Source organism: Petromyzon marinus, assembly GCF_048934315.1.
Source record: "Petromyzon marinus isolate PM22_M1 ecotype Great Lakes invasive population chromosome 69 unlocalized genomic scaffold, UKy_Petmar_22M1.pri1.0 chr69_unloc.1, whole genome shotgun sequence".
NCBI lineage: Eukaryota > Metazoa > Chordata > Hyperoartia > Petromyzontiformes > Petromyzontidae > Petromyzon > Petromyzon marinus.
In genome coordinates this window covers 406,982-426,515 of record NW_027422601.1, presented here as the reverse complement: position 1 = coordinate 426,515, position 19,534 = coordinate 406,982, and the positions used below count along the sequence as shown (strand labels likewise).

General features: G+C 60.0%; 1 protein-coding gene across 1 annotated transcript in view; it reads left to right on the top strand.

Moving 5' to 3' along the window:
- Positions 1-19,534, top strand: part of LOC142908075 (DNA-dependent protein kinase catalytic subunit-like) — a 49,611-nt gene that overhangs the window by 27,043 nt on the left and 3,034 nt on the right. Inside the window, exon 11 of the mRNA XM_076058245.1 lies at positions 16,099-16,188. Within this exon, the coding sequence (XP_075914360.1) occupies positions 16,099-16,125 (27 nt within the window). The 3' untranslated portion in view covers positions 16,126-16,188. The remainder of the gene's footprint in view (positions 1-16,098; positions 16,189-19,534) is intronic.

Genomic DNA, 19,534 nt, shown 5'->3' with positions numbered 1-19,534 from the left:
GAGATTGTTGTCCACCACCAGGGGGAGATTGTTGTCCACCACCAGGGGGAGATTGTTGTCCACCACCAGGGGGGAGATTGTTGTCCACCACCAGGGGGAGATTGTTGTCCACCACCAGGTGTGAGATTGTTGTCCACCACCAGGGGGAGATTGTTTTCCACCACCAGGGGGGAGATTGTTGTCCACCACCAGGGGGAGATTGTTGTCCACCACCAGGGGGAGATTGTTGTCCACCACCAGGGGGGAGATTGTTGTCCACCACCAGGGGGAGATTGTTGTCCACCACCAGGGGGGATATTGTTGTCCACCACCAGGGGGGAGATTGTTGTCCACCACCAGGGGTAGAGATTGTTGTCCACCAGGGGTAGAGATTGTTGTCCACCAGGGGGGAGATTGTTGTCCACCACCAGGGGGAGATTGTTGTCCACCACCAGGGGGAGATTGTTGTCCACCACCAGGTGTGAGATTGTTGTCCACCACCAGGGGGGGAGATTGTTGTCCACCACCAGGGGGGGAGATTGTTGTCCACCACCAGGGGGAGATTGTTGTCCACCACCAGGGGGAGATTGTTGTCCACCACCAGGTGTGAGATTGTTGTCCACCACCAGGGGGGAGATTGTTGTCCACCACCAGGGGGGAGATTGTTGTCCACCAGGGGGGAGATTGTTGTCCACCACCAGGGGTAGAGATTGTTGTCCACCACCAGGGGGAGATTGTTGTCCACCACCGGGGGGAGATTGTTGTCCACCACCAGGGGGAGATTGTTGTCCACCACCAGGTGTGAGATTGTTGTCCACCACCAGGGGGGAAGATTGTTGTCCACCACCAGGGGGAGATTGTTGTCCACCACCAGGGGGAGATTGTTGTCCACCACCAGGGGGGAGATTGTTGTCCACCACCAGGGGGGAGATTGTTGTCCACCACCAGGGGTAGAGATTGTTGTCCACCACAGGGGGGAGATTGTTGTCCACCACCAGGGGGGAGATTGTTGTCCACCACCAGGGGTAGAGATTGTTGTCCACCACCAGGTGTGAGATTGTTGTCCACCACCAGGGGGGAGATTGTTGTCCACCACCAGGGGGGAGATTGTTGTCCACCACCAGGGGGAGATTGCTGTCCACCACCAGGGGGGAGATTGTTGTCCACCACCAGGGGGAGATTGTTGTCCACCACCAGGGGGGAGATTGTTGTCCACCACCAGGGGTAGAGATTGTTGTCCACCACCAGGGGTAGAGATTGTTGTCCACCACCAGGGGGGAGATTGTTGTCCACCACCAGGGGTAGAGATTGTTGTCCACCACCAGGTGTGAGATTGTTGTCCACCACCAGGGGTAGAGATTGTTGTCCACCACCAGGGGGGAGATTGTTGTCCACCACCAGGGGTAGAGATTGTTGTCCACCAGGGGGGAGATTGTTGTCCACCACCAGGGGGAGATTGTTGTCCACCACCAGGGGGAGATTGTTGTCCACCACCAGGTGTGAGATTGTTGTCCACCACCAGGGGGGGAGATTGTTGTCCACCACCAGGGGGAGATTGTTGTCCACCACCAGGGGGAGATTGTTGTCCACCACCAGGGGGGAGATTGTTGTCCACCACCAGGGGGAGATTGTTGTCCACCACCAGGTGTGAGATTGTTGTCCACCAACAGGGGGAGATTGTTTTCCACCACCAGGGGGGAGATTGTTGTCCACCACCAGGGGGAGATTGTTGTCCACCACCAGGGGGAGATTGTTGTCCACCACCAGGGGGGAGATTGTTGTCCACCACCAGGGGGAGATTGTTGTCCACCACCAGGGGGGATATTGTTGTCCACCGCCAGGGGGGAGATTGTTGTCCACCACCAGGGGTAGAGATTGTTGTCCACCAGGGGGGAGATTGTTGTCCACCACCAGGGGGAGATTGTTGTCCACCACCAGGGGGAGATTGTTGTCCACCACCAGGTGTGAGATTGTTGTCCACCACCAGGGGGGGAGATTGTTGTCCACCACCAGGGGGAGATTGTTGTCCACCACCAGGGGGAGATTGTTGTCCACCACCAGGTGTGAGATTGTTGTCCACCACCAGGGGGAGATTGTTGTCCACCACCAGGGGGGAGATTGTTGTCCACCAGGGGGGAGATTGTTGTCCACCACCAGGGGTAGAGATTGTTGTCCACCACCAGGGGGAGATTGTTGTCCACCACCGGGGGGGGAGATTGTTGTCCACCACCAGGGGGAGATTGTTGTCCACCACCAGGGGGAGATTGTTGTCCACCACCAGGGGGGAGATTGTTGTCCACCACCAGGGGGGAGATTGTTGTCCACCACCAGGGGTAGAGATTGTTGTTCACCACCAGGGGGAGATTGTTGTCCACCACCAGGTGTGAGATTGTTGTCCACCACCAGGGGGAGATTGTTGTCCACCACCAGGGGGGAGATTGTTGTCCACCACCAGGGGTAGAGATTGTTGTCCACCACCAGGGGGGAGATTGTTGTCCACCACCAGGGGGGAGATTGTTGTCCACCACCAAGGGAGATTGTTGTCCACCACCAGGGGTAGAGATTGTTGTCCACCACCAGGGGTAGAGATTGTTGTCCACCAGGGGGGGAGATTGTTGTCCACCAGGGGGGAGAGATTGTTGTCCACCACCAGGGGGGGAGATTGTTGTCCACCACCAGGGGGGAGATTGTTGTCCACCACCAGGGGGGAGATTGTTGTCCACCACCAGGGGGGAGATTGTTGTCCACCACCAGGGGGGAGATTGTTGTCCACCACCAGGGGTGAGATTGTTGTCCACCACCAGGGGGGAGATTGTTGTCCACCACCAGGGGTAGAGATTGTTGTCCACCACCAGGTGTGAGATTGTTGTCCACCACCAGGGGGAGATTGTTGTCCACCACCAGGGGGAGATTGTTGTCCACCACCAGGGGGGGAGATTGTTGTCCACCAGGGGGGAGATTGTTGTCCACCACCAGGGGGGAGATTGTTGTCCACCAGGGGGGGAGATTGTTGTCCACCAGGGGGGGAGATTGTTGTCCACCACCAGGGGGGAGATTGTGTTGTCCACCACCAAGGGAGATTGTTGTCCACCACCAGGGGGGAGATTGTTGTCCACCACCAGGGGGGAGATTGTTGTCCACCACCAGGGGTAGAGATTGTTGTCCACCAGGGGGGGAGATTGTTGTCCACCACCAGGGGGGAGATTGTTGTCCACCACCAGGGGGGAGAGTGTTGTCCACCACCAGGGGGGAGATTGTTGTCCACCACCAGGGGGAGATTGTTGTCCACCACCAGGGGGAGATTGTTGTCCACCACCAGGGGAGAGATTGTTGTCCACCAGGGGTAAAGATTGTTGTCCACCAGGGGGGAGATTGTTGTCCACCACCAGGGGGGAGATTGTTGTCCACCACCAGGGGGAGAGATTGTTGTCCACCAGGGGGGAGATTGTTGTCCACCACCAGGGGGTAGATTGTTGTCCACCACCAGGGGGGAGATTGTTTTCCACCACCAGGGGGAGATTGTTGTCCACCACCAGGGGGAGATTGTTGTCCACCACCAGGGGGAGATTGTTGTCCACCACCAGGTGTGAGATTGTTGTCCACCACCAGGGGGAGATTGTTGTCCACCACCAGGGGGAGATTGTTGTCCACCACCAGGGGTAGAGATTGTTGTCCACCAGGGGGGGAGATTGTTGTCCACCACCAGGGGGGAGATTGTTGTCCACCACCAGGGGGGAGATTGTTGTCCACCACCAGGGGGGAGATTGTTGTCCACCACCAGGGGGAGATTGTTGTCCACCACCAGGGGGAGATTGTTGTCCACCACCAGGGGGAGATTGTTGTCCACCACCAGGGGAGAGATTGTCCACCAGGGGTAAAGATTGTTGTCCACCAGGGGGGAGATTGTTGTCCACCACCAGGGGGGAGATTGTTGTCCACCACCAGGGGGAGAGATTGTTGTCCACCACCAGGGGGAGATTGTTGTCCACCACCAGGGGGGAGGTTGTTGTCCACCACCGGGGGGGAGATTGTTGTCCACCACCAGGGGGGAGATTGTTGTCCACCACCAGGGGGGAGATTGTTGTCCACCAGGGGGGAGATTGTTGTCCACCACCAGGGGGTAGATTGTTGTCCACCACCAGGGGGGAGATTGTTGTCCACCACCAGGGGGAGATTGTTGTCCACCACCAGGGGGAGATTGTTGTCCACCACCAGGGGGAGATTGTTGTCCACCACCAGGGGGGAGATTGTTGTCCACCACCAGGGGGGAGATTGTTGTCCACCACCAGGGGTAGAGATTGTTGTCCACCACCAGGGGTAGAGATTGTTGTCCACCACCAGGGGGAGATTGTTGTCCACCACCAGGGGGGAGATTGTTGTCCACCAGGGGGGAGATTGTTGTCCACCACCAGGGGGGAGATTGTTGTCCACCACCAGGGGGGAGATTGTTGTCCACCACCAGGGGGGAGATTGTTGTCCACCACCAGGGGGGAGATTGTTGTCCACCACCAGGGGGAGATTGTTGTCCACCACCAGGGGGGAGATTGTTGTCCACCACCAGGGGGGAGATTGTTGTCCACCACCAGGGGTAGAGATTGTTGTCCACCACCAGGGGTAGAGATTGTTGTCCACCACCAGGGGGAGATTGTTGTCCACCACCAGGGGGGAGATTGTTGTCCACCACCAGGGGGAGATTGTTGTCCACCACCAGGGGTAGAGATTGTTGTCCACCACCAGGGGTAGAGATTGTTGTCCACCACCAGGGGGGAGATTGTTGTCCACCACCAGGGGTAGAGATTGTTGTCCACCACCAGGTGTGAGATTGTTGTCCACCACCAGGGGTAGAGATTGTTGTCCACCACCAGGGGGGAGATTGTTGTCCACCACCAGGGGTAGAGATTGTTGTCCACCAGGGGGGAGATTGTTGTCCACCACCAGGGGGAGATTGTTGTCCACCACCAGGGGGAGATTGTTGTCCACCACCAGGTGTGAGATTGTTGTCCACCACCAGGGGGGGAGATTGTTGTCCACCACCAGGGGGAGATTGTTGTCCACCACCAGGGGGAGATTGTTGTCCACCACCAGGGGGGAGATTGTTGTCCACCACCAGGGGGAGATTGTTGTCCACCACCAGGTGTGAGATTGTTGTCCACCACCAGGGGGAGATTGTTTTCCACCACCAGGGGGGAGATTGTTGTCCACCACCAGGGGGAGATTGTTGTCCACCACCAGGGGGAGATTGTTGTCCACCACCAGGGGGGAGATTGTTGTCCACCACCAGGGGGAGATTGTTGTCCACCACCAGGGGGGATATTGTTGTCCACCGCCAGGGGGGAGATTGTTGTCCACCACCAGGGGTAGAGATTGTTGTCCACCAGGGGGGAGATTGTTGTCCACCACCAGGGGGAGATTGTTGTCCACCACCAGGGGGAGATTGTTGTCCACCACCAGGTGTGAGATTGTTGTCCACCACCAGGGGGAGATTGTTGTCCACCACCAGGTGTGAGATTGTTGTCCACCACCAGGGGGAGATTGTTGTCCACCACCAGGGGGGAGATTGTTGTCCACCAGGGGGGAGATTGTTGTCCACCACCAGGGGTAGAGATTGTTGTCCACCACCAGGGGGAGATTGTTGTCCACCACCGGGGGGAGATTGTTGTCCACCACCAGGGGGAGATTGTTGTCCACCACCAGGTGTGAGATTGTTGTCCACCACCAGGGGGGGAGATTGTTGTCCACCACCAGGGGGAGATTGTTGTCCACCACCAGGGGGAGATTGTTGTCCACCACCAGGGGGGAGTTTGTTGTCCACCACCAGGGGGGAGATTGTTGTCCACCACCAGGGGTAGAGATTGTTGTTCACCACCAGGGGGAGATTGTTGTCCACCACCAGGTGTGAGATTGTTGTCCACCACCAGGTGTGAGATTGTTGTCCACCACCAGGTGTGAGATTGTTGTCCACCACCAGGGGGAGATTGTTGTCCACCACCAGGGGGGAGATTGTTGTCCACCACCAGGGGGGAGATTGTTGTCCACCACCAGGGGGGAGATTGTTGTCCACCACCAGGGGGGAGATTGTTGTCCACCACCAAGGGAGATTGTTGTCCACCACCAGGGGTAGAGATTGTTGTCCACCACCAGGGGTAGAGATTGTTGTCCACCAGGGGGGGAGATTGTTGTCCACCAGGGGGGGGAGATTGTTGTCCACCACCAGGGGGGGAGATTGTTGTCCACCACCAGGGGGGAGATTGTTGTCCACCACCAGGGGGGAGATTGTTGTCCACCACCAGGGGGAGATTGTTGTCTACCACCAGGTGTGAGATTGTTGTCCACCACCAGGTGTGAGATTGTTGTCCACCACCAGGGGGAGATTGTTGTCCACCACCAGGGGGGAGATTGTTGTCCACCACCAGGGGGGAGATTGTTGTCCACCAGGGGGGAGATTGTTGTCTACCACCAGGTGTGAGATTGTTGTCCACCACCAGGGGGAGATTGTTGTCCACCACCGGGGGGAGATTGTTGTCCACCACCAGGTGTGAGATTGTTGTCCACCACCAGGTGTGAGATTGTTGTCCACCACCAGGGGGAGATTGTTGTCCACCACCGGGGGGAGATTGTTGTCCACCACCAGGTGTGAGATTGTTGTCCACCACCAGGGGGAGATTGTTGTCCACCACCGGGGGGAGATTGTTGTCCACCACCAGGTGTGAGATTGTTGTTCACCAGGGGGGAGATTGTTGTCCACCACCAGGTGTGAGATTGTTGTCCACCACCAGGGGTAGAGATTGTTGTCCACCACCAGGTGTGAGATTGTTGTCCACCACCAGGTGTGAGATTGTTGTCCACCACCAGGGGGGAGATTGTTGTCCACCACCAGGGGGGAGATTGTTGTCCACCACCAGGGGTAGAGATTGTTGTCCACCACCAGGGGTAGAGATTGTTGTCCACCACCAGGGGGAGATTGTTGTCCACCACCAGGGGGAGATTGTTGTCCACCACCAGGTGTGAGATTGTTGTCCACCACCAGGGGGAGATTGTTGTCCACCACCAGCGGGGAGATTGTTGTCCACCACCAGGGGGGAGATTGTTGTCCACCACCAGGTGTGAGATTGTTGTCCACCACCAGGGGGAGATTGTTGTCCACCACCAGGGGTAGAGATTGTTGTCCACCACCAGGGGGGAGATTGTTGTCCACCACCAGGGGGGAGATTGTTGTCCACCACCAGGGGGGAGATTGTTGTCCACCACCAGGGGTAGAGATTGTTGTCCACCACCAGGGGTAGAGATTGTTGTCCACCACCAGGGGGAGATTGTTGTCCACCACCAGGTGTGAGATTGTTGTCCACCACCAGGGGGGGAGATTGTTGTCCACCACCAGGGGGAGATTGTTGTCCACCACCAGGGGGAGATTGTTGTCCACCACCAGGTGTGAGATTGTTGTCCACCACCAGGGGGGAGATTGTTGTCCACCACCAGGGGGGAGATTGTTGTCCACCAGGGGGGAGATTGTTGTCCACCACCAGGGGTAGAGATTGTTGTCCACCACCAGGGGGAGATTGTTGTCCACCACCGGGGGGAGATTGTTGTCCACCACCAGGGGGAGATTGTTGTCCACCACCAGGTGTGAGATTGTTGTCCACCACCAGGGGGGAAGATTGTTGTCCACCACCAGGGGGAGATTGTTGTCCACCACCAGGGGGGAGATTGTTGTCCACCACCAGGGGGGAGATTGTTGTCCACCACCAGGGGGGAGATTGTTGTCCACCACCAGGGGTAGAGATTGTTGTCCACCACCAGGGGGGAGATTGTTGTCCACCACCAGGGGGGAGATTGTTGTCCACCACCAGGGGTAGAGATTGTTGTCCACCACCAGGTGTGAGATTGTTGTCCACCACCAGGGGGGAGATTGTTGTCCACCACCAGGGGGGAGATTGTTGTCCACCACCAGGGGGAGATTGTTGTCCACCACCAGGGGGGAGATTGTTGTCCACCACCAGGGGGAGATTGTTGTCCACCACCAGGGGTAGAGATTGTTGTCCACCACCAGGGGTAGAGATTGTTGTCCACCACCAGGGGGGAGATTGTTGTCCACCACCAGGGGTAGAGATTGTTGTCCACCACCAGGTGTGAGATTGTTGTCCACCACCAGGGGTAGAGATTGTTGTCCACCACCAGGGGGGAGATTGTTGTCCACCACCAGGGGTAGAGATTGTTGTCCACCAGGGGGGAGATTGTTGTCCACCACCAGGGGGAGATTGTTGTCCACCACCAGGGGGAGATTGTTGTCCACCACCAGGTGTGAGATTGTTGTCCACCACCAGGGGGGGAGATTGTTGTCCACCACCAGGGGGAGATTGTTGTCCACCACCAGGGGGAGATTGTTGTCCACCACCAGGGGGGAGATTGTTGTCCACCACCAGGGGGAGATTGTTGTCCACCACCAGGTGTGAGATTGTTGTCCACCACCAGGGGGAGATTGTTTTCCACCACCAGGGGGGAGATTGTTGTCCACCACCAGGGGGAGATTGTTGTCCACCACCAGGGGGAGATTGTTGTCCACCACCAGGGGGGAGATTGTTGTCCACCACCAGGGGGAGATTGTTGTCCACCACCAGGGGGGATATTGTTGTCCACCGCCAGGGGGGAGATTGTTGTCCACCACCAGGGGTAGAGATTGTTGTCCACCAGGGGGGAGATTGTTGTCCACCACCAGGGGGAGATTGTTGTCCACCACCAGGGGGAGATTGTTGTCCACCACCAGGTGTGAGATTGTTGTCCACCACCAGGGGGAGATTGTTGTCCACCACCAGGTGTGAGATTGTTGTCCACCACCAGGGGGAGATTGTTGTCCACCACCAGGGGGGAGATTGTTGTCCACCAGGGGGGAGATTGTTGTCCACCACCAGGGGTAGAGATTGTTGTCCACCACCAGGGGGAGATTGTTGTCCACCACCGGGGGGAGATTGTTGTCCACCACCAGGGGGAGATTGTTGTCCACCACCAGGTGTGAGATTGTTGTCCACCACCAGGGGGGGAGATTGTTGTCCACCACCAGGGGGAGATTGTTGTCCACCACCAGGGGGAGATTGTTGTCCACCACCAGGGGGGAGTTTGTTGTCCACCACCAGGGGGGAGATTGTTGTCCACCACCAGGGGTAGAGATTGTTGTTCACCACCAGGGGGAGATTGTTGTCCACCACCAGGTGTGAGATTGTTGTCCACCACCAGGGGGAGATTGTTGTCCACCACCAGGGGGGAGATTGTTGTCCACCACCAGGGGGGAGATTGTTGTCCACCACCAGGGGGGAGATTGTTGTCCACCACCAAGGGAGATTGTTGTCCACCACCAGGGGTAGAGATTGTTGTCCACCACCAGGGGTAGAGATTGTTGTCCACCAGGGGGGGAGATTGTTGTCCACCAGGGGGGGGAGATTGTTGTCCACCACCAGGGGGGGAGATTGTTGTCCACCACCAGGGGGGAGATTGTTGTCCACCACCAGGGGGGAGATTGTTGTCCACCACCAGGGGGGAGATTGTTGTCCACCACCAGGGGTGAGATTGTTGTCCACCACCAGGGGGGAGATTGTTGTCCACCACCAGGGGTAGAGATTGTTGTCCACCACCAGGTGAGATTGTTGTCCACCACCAGGGGGAGATTGTTGTCCACCACCAGGGGGAGATTGTTGTCCACCACCAGGGGGGGAGATTGTTGTCCACCAGGGGGGGAGATTGTTGTCCACCACCAGGGGGGAGATTGTTGTCCACCACCAAGGGAGATTGTTGTCCACCACCAGGGGGGAGATTGTTGTCCACCACCAGGGGGGAGATTGTTGTCCACCACCAGGGGTAGAGATTGTTGTCCACCAGGGGGGGAGATTGTTGTCCACCACCAGGGGGGAGATTGTTGTCCACCACCAGGGGGGAGATTGTTGTCCACCACCAGGGGGGAGATTGTTGTCCACCACCAGGGGGAGATTGTTGTCCACCACCAGGGGGAGATTGTTGTCCACCACCAGGGGAGAGATTGTTGTCCACCAGGGGTAAAGATTGTTGTCCACCAGGGGGGAGATTGTTGTCCACCACCAGGGGGGAGATTGTTGTCCACCACCAGGGGGAGAGATTGTTGTCCACCAGGGGGGAGATTGTTGTCCACCACCAGGGGGTAGATTGTTGTCCACCACCAGGGGGGAGATTGTTTTCTACCACCAGGGGGAGATTGTTGTCCACCACCAGGGGGAGATTGTTGTCCACCAGGTGTGAGATTGTTGTCCACCACCAGGGGGAGATTGTTGTCCACCACCAGGGGGAGATTGTTGTCCACCACCAGGGGTAGAGATTGTTGTCCACCAGGGGGGGAGATTGTTGTCCACCACCAGGGGGGAGATTGTTGTCCACCACCAGGGGGGAGATTGTTGTCCACCACCAGGGGGGAGATTGTTGTCCACCACCAGGGGGAGATTGTTGTCCACCACCAGGGGGAGATTGTTGTCCACCACCAGGGGGAGATTGTTGTCCACCACCAGGGGAGAAATTGTTGTCCACCAGGGGTAAAGATTGTTGTCCACCAGGGGGGAGATTGTTGTCCACCACCAGGGGGGAGATTGTTGTCCACCACCAGGGGGAGAGATTGTTGTCCACCACCAGGGGGAGATTGTTGTCCACCACCAGGGGGGAGGTTGTTGTCCACCACCGGGGGGGAGATTGTTGTCCACCACCAGGGGGGAGATTGTTGTCCACCACCAGGGGGGAGATTGTTGTCCACCAGGGGGGAGATTGTTGTCCACCACCAGGGGGTAGATTGTTGTCCACCACCAGGGGGGAGATTGTTGTCCACCACCAGGGGGAGATTGTTGTCCACCACCAGGGGGAGATTGTTGTCCACCACCAGGGGGAGATTGTTGTCCACCAGGTGTGAGATTGTTGTCCACCACCAGGGGGAGATTGTTGTCCACCACCAGGGGGAGATTGTTGTCCACCACCAGGGGGGAGATTGTTGTCCACCACCAGGGGGGAGATTGTTGTCCACCACCAGGGGTAGAGATTGTTGTCCACCACCAGGGGTAGAGATTGTTGTCCACCACCAGGGGGAGATTGTTGTCCACCACCAGGGGGGAGATTGTTGTCCACCAGGGGGGAGATTGTTGTCCACCACCAGGGGGGAGATTGTTGTCCACCACCAGGGGGGAGATTGTTGTCCACCACCAGGGGGGAGATTGTTGTCCACCACCAGGGGGGAGATTGTTGTCCACCACCAGGGGGAGATTGTTGTCCACCACCAGGGGGGAGATTGTTGTCCACCACCAGGGGGGAGATTGTTGTCCACCACCAGGGGTAGAGATTGTTGTCCACCACCAGGGGTAGAGATTGTTGTCCACCACCAGGGGTAGAGATTGTTGTCCACCACCAGGGGGAGATTGTTGTCCACCACCAGGGGGGAGATTGTTGTCCACCACCAGGGGGGAGATTGTTGTCCACCACCAGGGGGGAGATTGTTGTCCACCACCAGGTGTGAGATTGTTGTCCACCACCAGGGGGAGATTGTTGTCCACCAGGTGTGAGATTGTTGTCCACCACCAGGGGGAGATTGTTGTCCACCACCAGGGGGAGATTGTTGTCCACCACCAGGGGGGAGATTGTTGTCCACCACCAGGGGGGAGATTGTTGTCCACCACCAGGGGTAGAGATTGTTGTCCACCACCAGGGGTAGAGATTGTTGTCCACCACCAGGGGGAGATTGTTGTCCACCACCAGGGGGGAGATTGTTGTCCACCAGGGGGGAGATTGTTGTCCACCACCAGGGGGGAGATTGTTGTCCACCACCAGGGGGGAGATTGTTGTCCACCACCAGGGGGGAGATTGTTGTCCACCACCAGGGGGGAGATTGTTGTCCACCACCAGGGGGAGATTGTTGTCCACCACCAGGGGGGAGATTGTTGTCCACCACCAGGGGGGAGATTGTTGTCCACCACCAGGGGTAGAGATTGTTGTCCACCACCAGGGGTAGAGATTGTTGTCCACCACCAGGGGTAGAGATTGTTGTCCACCACCAGGGGGAGATTGTTGTCCACCACCAGGGGGGAGATTGTTGTCCACCACCAGGGGGGAGATTGTTGTCCACCACCAGGGGGGAGATTGTTGTCCACCACCAGGGGGGAGATTGTTGTCCACCACCAGAGGGGAGATTGTTGTCCACCACCAGGGGGGAGATTGTTGTCCACCACCAGGGGGAGATTGTTGTCTACCACCAGGTGTGAGATTGTTGTCCACCACCAGGTGTGAGATTGTTGTCCCCCACCAGGGGGAGATTGTTGTCCACCACCAGGGGGGAGATTGTTGTCCACCACCAGGGGGGAGATTGTTGTCCACCAGGGGGGAGATTGTTGTCTACCACCAGGTGTGAGATTGTTGTCCACCACCAGGGGGAGATTGTTGTCCACCACCGGGGGGGAGATTGTTGTCCACCACCAGGTGTGAGATTGTTGTCCACCACCAGGTGTGAGATTGTTGTCCACCACCAGGGGGAGATTGTTGTCCACCACCGGGGGGAGATTGTTGTCCACCACCAGGTGTGAGATTGTTGTCCACCACCAGGGGGAGATTGTTGTCCACCACCGGGGGGAGATTGTTGTCCACCACCAGGTGTGAGATTGTTGTTCACCAGGGGGGAGATTGTTGTCCACCACCAGGTGTGAGATTGTTGTCCACCACCAGGGGTAGAGATTGTTGTCCACCACCAGGTGTGAGATTGTTGTCCACCACCAGGTGTGAGATTGTTGTCCACCACCAGGGGGGAGATTGTTGTCCACCACCAGGGGGGAGATTGTTGTCCACCACCAGGGGTAGAGATTGTTGTCCACCACCAGGGGTAGAGATTGTTGTCCACCACCAGGGGGAGATTGTTGTCCACCACCAGGGGGAGATTGTTGTCCACCACCAGGTGTGAGATTGTTGTCCACCACCAGGGGGAGATTGTTGTCCACCACCAGCGGGGAGATTGTTGTCCACCACCAGGGGGGAGATTGTTGTCCACCACCAGGTGTGAGATTGTTGTCCACCACCAGGTGTGAGATTGTTGTCCACCACCAGGGGGAGATTGTTGTCCACCACCAGGGGTAGAGATTGTTGTCCACCACCAGGGGGGAGATTGTTGTCCACCACCAGGGGGGAGATTGTTGTCCACCACCAGGGGGGAGATTGTTGTCCACCACCAGGGGGGAGATTGTTGTCCACCACCAGGGGTAGAGATTGTTGTCCACCACCAGGGGTAGAGATTGTTGTCCACCACCGGGGGTAGAGATTGTTGTCCACCACCAGGAGGAGATTGTTGTCCACCACCAGGGGGAGATTATTGTCCACCACCAGGGGGAGATTGTTGTCCACCACCAGGTGTGAGATTGTTGTCCACCACCAGGGGGAGATTGTTGTCCACCACCAGGGGGGAGATTGTTGTCCACCACCAGGGGGGAGATTGTTGTCCACCACCAGGTGTGAGATTGTTGTCCACCACCAGGGGGAGATTGTTGTCCACCACCAGGGGGGAGATTGTTGTCCACCACCAGGGGGGAGATTGTTGTCCACCACCAGGTGTGAGATTGTTGTCCACCACCAGGGGGAGATTGTTGTCCACCACCAGGGGGGAGATTGTTGTCCACCACCAGGGGGGAGATTGTTGTCCACCACCAGGGGGAGATTGTTGTCCACCACCAGGGGGAGATTGTTGTCCACCACCAGGTGTGAGATTGTTGTCCACCACCAGGTGTGAGATTGTTGTCCACCACCAGGGGGAGATTGTTGTCCACCACCAGGGGGGAGATTGTTGTCCACCACCAGGGGGGAGATTGTTGTCCACCACCAGGTGTGAGATTGTTGTCCACCACCAGGGGTAGAGATTGTTGTCCACCACCAGGTGTGAGATTGTTGTCCACCACCAGGGGTAGAGATTGTTGTCCACCACCAGGGGGGAGATTGTTGTCCACCACCAGGGGGGAGATTGTTGTCCACCACCAGGGGGAGATTGTTGTCCACCACCAGGTGTGAGATTGTATACTCGTCCACCACCAGGGGAGTGTTGTCCACCACCAGGGGGTGAGATTGTTACTCGTCCACGTTGTTGTCCACCACCAGGGGGGAGATTGTTGTCCACACCAGGTGTGAGATTGTTGTCCACACCCAGGGGGAGGTTGTCCACCACCAGGGGGTGAGATTGTCAGGGGGAGGTTGTCCACCACCAGGGGGTGAGATTGTTGTCCACCACCAGGGGGGAGATTGTTGTCCACCACCAGTGGGGAGATTGTTGTCCACCACCAGGTGTGAGATTGTTGTCCACCACCAGGGGGAGATTGTTGTCCACCACCAGGGGGGGAGATTGTTGTCCACCACCAGGTGTGAGATTGTTGTCCACCACCAGGGGGAGGTTGTTGTCCACCACCAGGGGGTGAGATTGTTGTCCACCACCAGGGGGGAGATTGTTGTCCACCACCAGTGGGGAGATTGTTGTCCACCACCAGGTGTGAGATTGTTGTCCACCACCAGGGGGGAGATTGTTGTCCACCACCAGTGGGGTGATTGTTGTCCACCACCAGGTGTGAGATTGTTGTCCACCACCAGGGGGAGATTGTTGTCCACCACCAGGGGGGGAGATTGTTGTCCACCACCAGGTGTGAGATTGTTGTCCACCACCAGGGGGAGGTTGTTGTCCACCACCAGGGGGTGAGATTGTTGTCCACCACCAGGGGGGAGATTGTTGTCCACCACCAGTGGGGAGATTGTTGTCCACCACCAGGTGTGAGATTGTTGTCCACCACCAGGGTGGAGATTGTTGTCCACCACCAGTGGGGGAGATTGTTGTCCACCACCAGGTGTGAGATTGTTGTCCACCACCAGAGGGAGATTGTTGTCCACCACCAGGGGGGGAGATTGTTGTCCACCACCAGGGGGAGATTGTTGTCCACCAGGGGGGGAGATTGTTGTCCACCACCAGGGGGGAGATTGTTGTCCACCACCAGTGGGGTGATTGTTGTCCACCACCAGGGGGGGAGATTGTTGTCCACCACCAGGGGGGAGATTGTTGTCCACCACCAGGGGGGAGATTGTTGTCCACCACCAGGTGTGAGATTGTTGTCCACCACCAGGGGGAGATTGTTGTCCACCACCAGGGGGGGAGATTGTTGTCCACCACCAGGGGGGAGGTTGTTGTCCACCACCAGGGGGTGAGATTGTTGTCCACCACCAGGGGGGAGATTGTTGTCCACCACCAGTGGGGAGATTGTTGTCCACCACCAGGTGTGAGATTGTTGTCCACCACCAGGGGGGAGATTGTTGTCCACCACCAGTGGGGTGATTGTTGTCCACCACCAGGTGTGAGATTGTTGTCCACCACCAGGGGGAGATTGTTGTCCACCACCAGGGGGGGAGATTGTTGTCCACCACCAGGTGTGAGATTGTTGTCCACCACCAGGGGGAGGTTGTTGTCCACCACCAGGGGGTGAGATTGTTGTCCACCACCAGGGGGGAGATTGTTGTCCACCACCAGTGGGAGATTGTTGTCCACCACCAGGTGTGAGATTGTTGTCCACCACCAGGGTGGAGATTGTTGTCCACCACCAGTGGGGAGATTGTTGTCCACCACCAGGGTGTGAGATTGTTGTCCACCACCAGAGGGAAGATTGTTGTCCACCACCAGGGGGGAGATTGTTGTCCACCACCAGGGGGAGATTGTTGTCCACCAGGGGGGGAGATTGTTGTCCACCACCAGGGGGGAGATTGTTGTCCACCACCAGTGGGGTGATTGTTGTCCACCACCAGGGGGGAGATTGTTGTCCACCACCAGGGGGGAGATTGTTGTCCACCACCAGGGGGGGAGATTGTTGTCCACCACCAGGTGTGAGATTGTTGTCCACCACCAGGGGGAGATTGTTGTCCACCACCAGGGGGGGAGATTGTTGTCCACCACCAGGGGGAGATTGTTGTCCACCAGGGGGGAGATTGTTGTCCACCACCAGGTGTGAGATTGTTGTCCACCAACCAGGGTGAGATTGTTGTCCCACCACCACCAGGGGGAGATTGTGTCCACCACCAGGGGAGATTGTTGTCCACCACCCGGCCATGTTCCGCCCACAGAGTGAGGAGACTCCGCTGGGCGCGTGAGGCTGAGAGTTCTCTACCTGCTGGGCACGGTGGGGGGCCGCTTGAACCGCACACTCGTCACAGGCAAAGACCCCACCCCCACCCACCCACCAACCCACCCCCCCACCACCCCCCACCAACCCCCCCACCAACCCCACCCACACACCAACCCCCCCACCAACCCCCCACACACCAACCCCCCCACACACCCCACCCACCAACCCCCCCCACACACCAACCCCCCCACCAACCCCCCCACACACCCCACACACCCACCAACCCCCCCACCAACCCCCCCACACACCCACCCACCAACCCCCGCACACCCCCCCCACCAATCCCCCCACACACCCACCCACCAACCCCCCCACACACCCACCCACCAACCCCCCCACACACCAACCCCCCCACACACCCCCCCACCCCCCACACACCCACCCACCAACCAACCCCCCCACACACCTCACCCACCCCACCAACCCCCCCCACACACCCCCCAACCACCAACCCCCCCACACACCAACCCCCCCCACACACCCCCCCACCAACCCCCCACACACACCCCCCCACCAACACCCCCACACACCCACCCACCAACCCCCCCACCCACCAACCCCCCCACACACCAACCACCCCACACACCCCCCCCAACCACCAACCCCCCCACACACTCCACACACCAACCCCCCCCACACACCCCCCCACCAACCCCCCCACACACCCCCCCACCAACCCCCCCACACACCCCCCCACCAACCCCCCCACACACCCACCCACCAACCCCCCCCACCCACCAACCCCCCCACACACCCACCCACCAACCCCCCCACACACCCACCCACCAACCCCCCCACCCACCAACCCCCCCACACACCAACCCCCCCACACACCCCCCCACACACCCCACCCACCAACCCCCCCCACACACCAACCCCCCCCCCACACCCCCCCCCCACCAACCCCCCACACACCCACCCACCAACCCCCCCCCCCCCCCACACACCCCCCCACCAACACCCCCACACACCCACCCCACCAACCCCCCCACACACCCCCCCACACACCTCACCCACCCCACCAACCCCCCCCCCCACACACCCACCCACCAACCCCCCACACACCCCCCCCAACTAACCCCCCCACACACCCACCCACCAACCCCCCCCCCACACACCCACCCACCAACCCCCCCACACACCCCCCCCACACACCTCACCCACCCCACCAACCCCCCCACACACTCCACCCACCAACCCCCCCACACACCAACCCCCCCACACACCCCCCCACCAACCCCCCCCCCCCACACACCCACCCACCAACCCCCCCACACACACACCCCCCCACACACCTCACCCACCCCACCAACCCCCCCCACACCCCCCCCAACCACCAACCCCCCCCACACCACCCCACCCACCAACCCCCCCACACACCAACCCCCCCACACCCCCCCCCACCAACCCCCCCACACACCCCCCCACCAACCCCCCCCACACACCCCCCACCAACCCCCCCACACACCCACCCACCAACCCCCCCACCCACCAACCCCCCCACACCACCAACCCCCACCCCCCCCCCCACCAACCCCCCCACACACCCACCCACCAACCCCCCCACCCACCAACCCCCCCACACACCAACCCCCCCACCAAGCCCCCCCACACACCCACCCCCCCCACACACCTCCACCCACCAACCCCCCCACACACCAACCCCCCACACACCCCCCACCAACCCCCCCCACACCCCCCCCACCAACCCCCCCCACACACCCACCCACCAACCCCCCCACACACCTCATCCACCCCCCCACCAACCCCCCCCACACACACCCCCCCAACCACCAACCCCCCCACACACTCCCACACACCAACCCCTTCACACACCCCCCCCACCAACCCCCCCCCCCACACCCCCCCACCAACCCCCCCCACACACCCACCCCACCAACCCCCCCCACACCCAACCCCCCCACACCCACCCACCAACCCCCCCACACACCCACCCACCAACCCCCCCACCCACCAACCCCCCCACACACCCAACCCCACCACACCCACACCCACCACACCCCCCCCCACCAACCCCCCCCCACACCCCCACACACCAACCCCCCCACCACACCCCCCCCACCAACCCCCCACACACCCCACCCACCAACCCCCCCCACACACCCACCCACCAACCCCCCACCCACCACACCCCCCCACCAACACCCCCACACACCTCACCCACCCCACCAACCCCCCCCCACACACCCACCCCACCACCCACCCCACCCACCAACCCCCCCACACACCCCCCACCCCCCACCACCACCCACCCAACCAACCCCCCCACCCCCACCACACCCCCCCACCAACCAACCCCCCACCAACCCCCCCACCCACCAACCCCCCACCCACCAACCCCCCCACACCAACCCCCCCACACACCCACCCCAACCCCCCACCAACCCCCACCCACCCCACCAACCCCCCCACACACCAACCGCCCCCACACCCCCCCCCCCACCAACCCCCCCACACACCCACCCACCAACCCCCCCCCCCCACACCCCCCCCCCCACCAACACCCCCACACACCCACCCACCAACCGCCCCACACACCCCCCCACACACCTCACCCACCCCACCAACCCCCCCCCCACACACCCACCAACCCCCCCACACACCCCCCCACGAACCCCCCCACACACCCACCCACCACCCCCCCACACACCCACCCACCAACCCCCCCACACACCCCCCCACACACTCACCCACCCCACCAACCCCCCCCACCACACTCCACCCACCAACCCCCCCACACACCAACCCCCCCACACACCCCCCCACCAACCCCCCCCACACACCCACCCACCAACCCCCCCACACACCAACCCCCCCCACACACCTCACCCACCCCACCAACCCCCCCCCCACACCCCCCCAACCACCAACCCCCCCACACACTCCACACACCAACCCCCCCACACACCCCCCCACCAACCCCCCCCACACCCCCCCCACCAACCCCCCCACACACCCACCCACCAACCCCCCCACCCACCAACCCCCCACACACCAACCCCCCCACACACCCACCCACCAACCCCCCCACCCACCAACCCCCCCACACACCCACCCACCAACCCCCCCACACACCAACCCCCCCACACACCCAACCACCAACCCCCCCACACACTCCACACACCAACCCCCCCACACACCCCCCCACCAACCCCCCCCCACACACCCCCCCACCAACCCCCCCACACACCCACCCACCAACCCCCCCACCCACCAACCCCCCCACACACCAACCCCCCCAAACACCCACCCACCAACCCCCCCACCCACCAACCCCCCCACACACCCACCCACCAACCCACCCACCCACCAACCCCCCCACACATCCACCCCCCCACACACTCCACCCACCA